We start from the raw sequence: 5,843 nt of genomic DNA, 5'->3' as shown, positions 1-5,843 counted from the left end.
TGGATGCGCGTTGCTCGGGTGGATCTTGTCGGCGTTCAGGAAGCCGTCGGGCTTGCCGTCCCACTCGCCGATGCGCCAGATGGGCTAGTGTTCATCTCGTACGAGACGTCGATGGTTCCCGAGGTGGACGCACCCTCAGCGACCGTAACGCTAGCCGTACCAACAGCCAACTGCTTCTTGTAGACGATGGCCTAGTAGGTACCGGGCTTCATCTTGGGCGACGTGAACGTCTTGATACATGCGGGCACCTTGACCCAGTACTGCGCGTCAGCGTTGGAGAATACTACGACGACTTCCGAGTCGCCCAAAACATCGTTGGCGTCGGTGATCGTACCGGCCACCTCGCCACACTTGGCATCCGGAACAAAGCCCGTGAGCTCCTGGTCCTGGAAGAAGCTGAAGTCGAGGGTTGAGACATCAGGGCCGGCGCCACTCGTGAGCGCAAGTGCGTACGGGCCGTGGAATTCGTAGCGGTAGTCCTAGAAACGCGTGTGGTCCGAATTCATGTAGAATGACAGCTTGTTGTTGATGTCACGGAAGAACGGTCCACCGCTCGACGTTTCGTAGCCCTGCTCCGAGATCACGAGGTAGAGACCGGCAGCGGTGCTGTTGACGCCATGGACGGCGTCGTCGACGAAGGACAAACCCGGGTAGTACTTGGAGCGGGTGGTGCCTCCCGCGTTTGTGACGACATCCGTGGCTTCAATGGCCGTTATGCCAGCCTTTGATGGTTTCCAGGATGCCCTGGTTCATCGCCGTCTTGTCCAGGCGAGCGAGGAAGCGCATCTCCGGCAGCACCAGATCGATCGTGTGCCCACGACGTTTTTGTTGAGGCAGAAGGAGTAGGACTCCTCGATGACCCTCTTCTTGCAGTTGACGTTGATGGGCTTCTTGACGTCGTTGAGGGACTGAATCACGACTTTGCCTGGCCGAGATCCGTGTTGACGTGGCTCCTGGTCATTGTAGTTGATGACCACGAAGTCGCAGGACGCCTGCCTCGTGATGATCGTCAGGCCCGCGCCGGTGTTGATGATGTATTTGTCGCCGCTGGTTTGTACCCTATCGACGGCCTCATCTTGACGGTGAGGTGTTCAAGTTTAACACACGAGAGCAAAGGGTGCCGCAGGCGCGGACACCCCGTACAAGGCGGAGGGCTGCATGGGCACGGATGAGGTGACGTTCATCAGCGACGCTGATGATTGATTCAGCATCCTGCAGCTGAGTTCTGGTGCGCAGCATCACGGCGAAGATCTACGGCGACACGGAAGTGCACCCTGGTATTCCTGGAACTGGTGGAGCTGTTCGACACGACGCTGATGAATCATCAGCATCAGTGATGAGTGCAAGCACTGCTTGCCAAGCAGGAACGCGTACGTTGTGAGCTCGTGTGTGGTGCGATGCTAATACTCTTGCTCGTGCAAATTCGCATCGTGTACTTGGGACCGTACAACCTAACGCTGCGCGTGCGCCTCATCAAGCGCGCGGTGCGTGGCGAGTACTGCGAGTCAGTGTTTTGCGCGACCCAGTTGAAGTTCGTAGCGTCGGCGTCTGGCTCAGTGGCTGCTGCTGCTGCTGTGAGTATGTTGAACGGACCTCCTGCTCTACCGCTTGTGGTGGTGGTGGTGCTGCTGCTGCTGCTGCAACTTGCAGCCTGCAAGCGGCACTACGGTTGCTGGTGCGGCAATTGGCGCTGGCGTATTGGTGGAGAGAAGGCGAACATCTCGTCGAGCGTCGCCGCGCGGCTGGCGGCACCGACAGCAAGACGGAGAGTGCCTTCAATTCTGCTTCGACACTGACTGTGTCAGTGTCTGCACTATTAATAAACAAGGAGGAGATCGCTGTTGTGGAGACTGGGACTTCACCGCGGTGCCTGCATGATCAGCAGCATCACGTCAATGACGTTCTCAGCTGGTATCGATGAGGCTGTGCAGGAGATCCAGGACGTGTGCGCCATCGCAGCTTGGTTGGGGCCTATCCTGCCATCGTTGCCGGTGTTGAAGACCTTGGAGCTGTGCAGGGGGCTACATCCTGTACAAGCAGAGCCGGGAAGGGACTACGGCGCTCAGGTGAACCTTATAAGCAAGAGTAAGGGTAATTGTGTACGCACCGGCATTGTATTGTAAATGAACTTACTCGTGAGAACAAGCAGCTACATCATTCGATTTCACGGCGATTAAAGTTGAAGAACGACTTTAGCTCGCAGATTGCCTTCACCGTATCATCACCCAGGCGAGCGCAGCGGGCGTTAAGAGCTATACCTGCTGCTGAAAATGCAACTTTGCTTGGGACCGACGTTGCCGTGACCGCCAAAAAATCTTGAGCCATTTGCTTAATCCGTGGATAAACGTTCCCCGTAGCTTGAAACCAGGCACACACACATGCTTACTTTCTCTCATCTCACTCATGCCTTCATCCGCTGCCAGCCACCGGTCGAGCTCCTTCGCGAACGAGGAATCCTCACGCTGCATTTCCCGAATGCTGATTTCAAGCTGTCTGTCGCCTATATCATCCACAGGGGTGCCACTGGATACACTTTCACCATTCTGCTGGTAAAATCGGGTCATGAGGCCTTTAAGCTCGATGCCTCGCTTTTTTTTGCTGACGGTGGACCAGAGGCTGATTGTTGTTGAGCCAGAAATGCTTCGCGGTAGTTCTTGTTGAACTCGTCTTCAACTTCGTCCTTGACTTGGGCGACATCGTCCACCAAGAGGTGGAGATGCCGCTTAGCACGCGGAGCTAGCGCTAGCGCAATCCGGGCTTCTCTGGTGTTGACCTTCACCGTGTACTCATCCATCTTGGCCTTAACTGCTTCAGCAAATTTCAGCGTCTGTTCGTCTTGTTCGTTTGCTATAGTTTCTGTTGCGTGAAATTGGATCAAACAGTACGTGTAGAGCAGGATCCCAAACACGGGGTACGTCGACGCAGATAGCATATCTGTGGCTTCTTTGATGGGCCTGGGAAACTTGTAAAGGGCGCCCACAGCCGTCCACGCCTCCTCTGAAATCTCCTTGGCCAATGAATCACTTGGACGAATAGTGAAATCCGTATATCCACAAACCTTACCTCGAATACGACGAAGCAACTCGTTCAGGGGGTGTTTTAACGTAAGCAGACTCTCCATCATAGTCCACGTACTATTCCATCGTGTAGGCACATCAAGCTTGGGCGTTATATAGTTCTCGCCCAGGTCACTACACACCACTTCAAGCGCTTCAGACAGCTTCGTTGATTCTGAAAAAAATTTCACGATGTCTCGCAAATGGCCAATCGCCGAATCAACAAATGGGCACTCATCGAGACCATCTTTTACTGCCAACTGCAGAACATGCGCGGTGCAGCGTAGCTGAATAACGGATCTTGCAGTCGAGCTAGTGGTGTTCCCGCGGGGCGATCCAGGGTCAGTCAATTCAGCGAGAACCGTTCGCGAAAGCCTATCAATATCGCGCTGCAATCGTTCGTTGATCTCAGCTACCATTGTAGTGTTGTTGGTGACATTGTCCGCTGTAATCGTCCAAATGCAGCTGAGAAGCGAGGCTTCCGTGTCTTTCTCTGCGCGAATGAAGTGGTCGGCGAGTCGTTTACCGGTGTGAGGATACATCACGCGCGTAAATGCAATAATAACAGAGCGGATCGGCCAGTTCTTGTCAATAAAGTGCAATGTTACCACCATGTAGCCTCGCTTCGACGGGGATGTCCACATGTCCGTCGTGAAGCTGACACGGCGCCCAGCAACTTCACGACAAATCTCTACCCGAGCAACACTCTCCTCCACATTCCACTGATCGAGCACTTTTTTTCGGATAGTCTGCTGGCAAGGGACATTGTACTCCGGACGTAGCTCCTTGCAAAACTCCACGAATTCCTCTTGATCAACAACCGCAAAAGAATGGGAATTCACCACGATCCATTTAATCAGCTTCTCATCGCAGCTCTTAACAGCATCTGGAGTCATCACAGCGGCGGCTATGCGGGTGGTGTCTCGAGAATTGGATGGGAGGGCGCTGGGGGTACCGTAGATCTCGGCATGATAATCGATGAGGTGCTTCCGGAAGTTGCCTGTGTTACAAGAGCTCCAGATCTTCTCGTCACCGGGGCACAACATGCATTTATAGGCACCAGTGCAGAGCTCTTCAACGTACTTGAAGACATCAGACGCGTTCTTTCGCTTGCGTTTCTGACCCACGGAGCTGGCGACACCAACAGAAGAGATAGATGGCCCTATAGAGGACAAAGTCGAGATGCTGTCGGTGTCGATGTCATGCTTGGTACGTGCGTGACGGGCGCGAGGTCGGAAGCGCGAGTTTCCGGGCTTGGGGGGGGGGAATGGAGGAATGGAAAGACAGAAGTGGCGTTTTGCGGCCGGACAGGAGGCTACCTCCTCGAGGTCCTCGAGGTCCTCGGCTCCCGCGTAGTGGTCAAGTCCATTCCTCTCCGGTTCTCTCTCTCCTAGTCGATATGCTCGTATCAAGTCGATGAGGCGAAACTAAAATACACTGAGCAAGACAAAGCCATGATTGGTCCATTTTTGCCCAATAAACTTCCAGTCCAATCGGATTTGTTTCGGATTGGATCCGGCTTAAATCTGGTTGCCGTGGACCGGATTCAAGTCTATTCAAAACGGATTGGCTGATCCGTTTACATTATCTACCTGGTAGTAAGAAATCAATCACTTACTCACTCACTTACTCACTTACTCATTCACCCACTTTCATTTTCTCACTTACTTATAGCTATTTTATAATCTAATTGTACTTACTTGCTTTCTTACTTTCTTTTAAGAATTTTAAATATCACTCTCTTCATCATTACTGTATATATGAGCTGTTTCTCATGAATGCATGCGCATACAGGGACTGAAGCATCGATTCGGGGTGAGTAGTGAAGGGGATGGGTAGTATAGCCATCACCCGACACTTACAATTTAACGGAATAGTTTTAATGACGAATCGGCATGCGTCAGATTTAAGTACAGCCAACGAGTAAACTTTGAACTTCGGTTCTTACGCTCCAAACGTACTCGACACCTTCGGGCGCTTTGTTAACACGCGTTACCTGGACAACAAAAACCGGTATTGCGCTCATTCCGCACGACGCACGACGGGTCTCGCGGCCGATTAGTTAGAAAGTACGAGGAAGGCAGCAAAGGCTCTTGTAGATTCTGTATACCCACTGAGTTGAGACGATAACGACTTTTGCCCTTCTTGCATTGTTGTAACGAAATTGCTAACTCCCAGTAACACATCTACCCAACTTATTGCATCGGTATAAACACGCAGGATTGATGATCGTCTCAATGTCGAGGTTATCGACAAGTTGATTATTGTCCAAAAGGTCTTGCCTCTGGGCAAGGACATGTATGACGCTGTCGGCGCGCGCTATGATGAAGCGACCCAGTACGGGCACTAGCCGTAACTTGACGTGATGGAAGCCTGCGCAGAAAGTTCAAGACTCCGCACGGTATGTACAAGCCCACGGAGTGTGCTGATATCCCAGAGCAGATCGAGCAGCCTAAGAATATTAAGCAGCTCATTGACGAGGCATCGGGCATGTTCGTGTATTGAAGATAACGAAACCGAATGGATTCCGGATCACCGAGCTCTGCGACCTTCCTTGCGACAGTCCTTTGTGACTTTGACAAGATCGAAGTCGTGAGTCGACATGTAGTCGTCCGAGCCCCGTGTGTCTGATCCACTTGGAGCGATCCCAAAGAGCAGGACGTCTTTATCTACGTAAAATGCACAGGTATAGGTGAATACATGTATATGTACAAAGAACGAGTGGGGATTACAAAGAAAGTCGGATTAGACTGACCACTTGATTGCTAACAAAAACGACTCTCCCCA

At 52.2% G+C, this 5,843-nt stretch overlaps 2 protein-coding genes across 2 annotated transcripts; both read right to left on the bottom strand.

Moving 5' to 3' along the window:
- Positions 1-191: 191 nt before the first annotated feature.
- Positions 192-1,211, bottom strand: PHYSODRAFT_343357 (hypothetical protein; the record flags this gene model as incomplete). The annotated part of the gene is made up of 4 exons (XM_009541909.1): positions 192-432; positions 517-722; positions 819-1,059; positions 1,144-1,211. The coding sequence occupies 4 exons, from the start codon at positions 1,209-1,211 to the stop codon at positions 192-194; spliced, it is 756 nt and encodes a 251-aa protein (XP_009540204.1).
- A 647-nt stretch (positions 1,212-1,858) lies between these two features.
- Positions 1,859-3,124, bottom strand: PHYSODRAFT_343355 (hypothetical protein; the record flags this gene model as incomplete). Its single annotated transcript, XM_009541908.1, has 3 exons — positions 1,859-2,028; positions 2,387-2,500; positions 2,611-3,124. 3 exons carry the CDS (start codon positions 3,122-3,124, stop codon positions 1,859-1,861), a joined length of 798 nt encoding a protein of 265 aa, XP_009540203.1.
- Between the last annotated feature and the right edge of the window lie 2,719 nt (positions 3,125-5,843).

Source organism: Phytophthora sojae (genome assembly GCF_000149755.1).
Source record: "Phytophthora sojae unplaced genomic scaffold PHYSOscaffold_57, whole genome shotgun sequence".
NCBI lineage: Eukaryota > Oomycota > Peronosporomycetes > Peronosporales > Peronosporaceae > Phytophthora > Phytophthora sojae.
The sequence above is the reverse complement of the archived record's forward strand: the minus strand, read 5'-3'. Positions and strand labels throughout refer to the sequence as shown.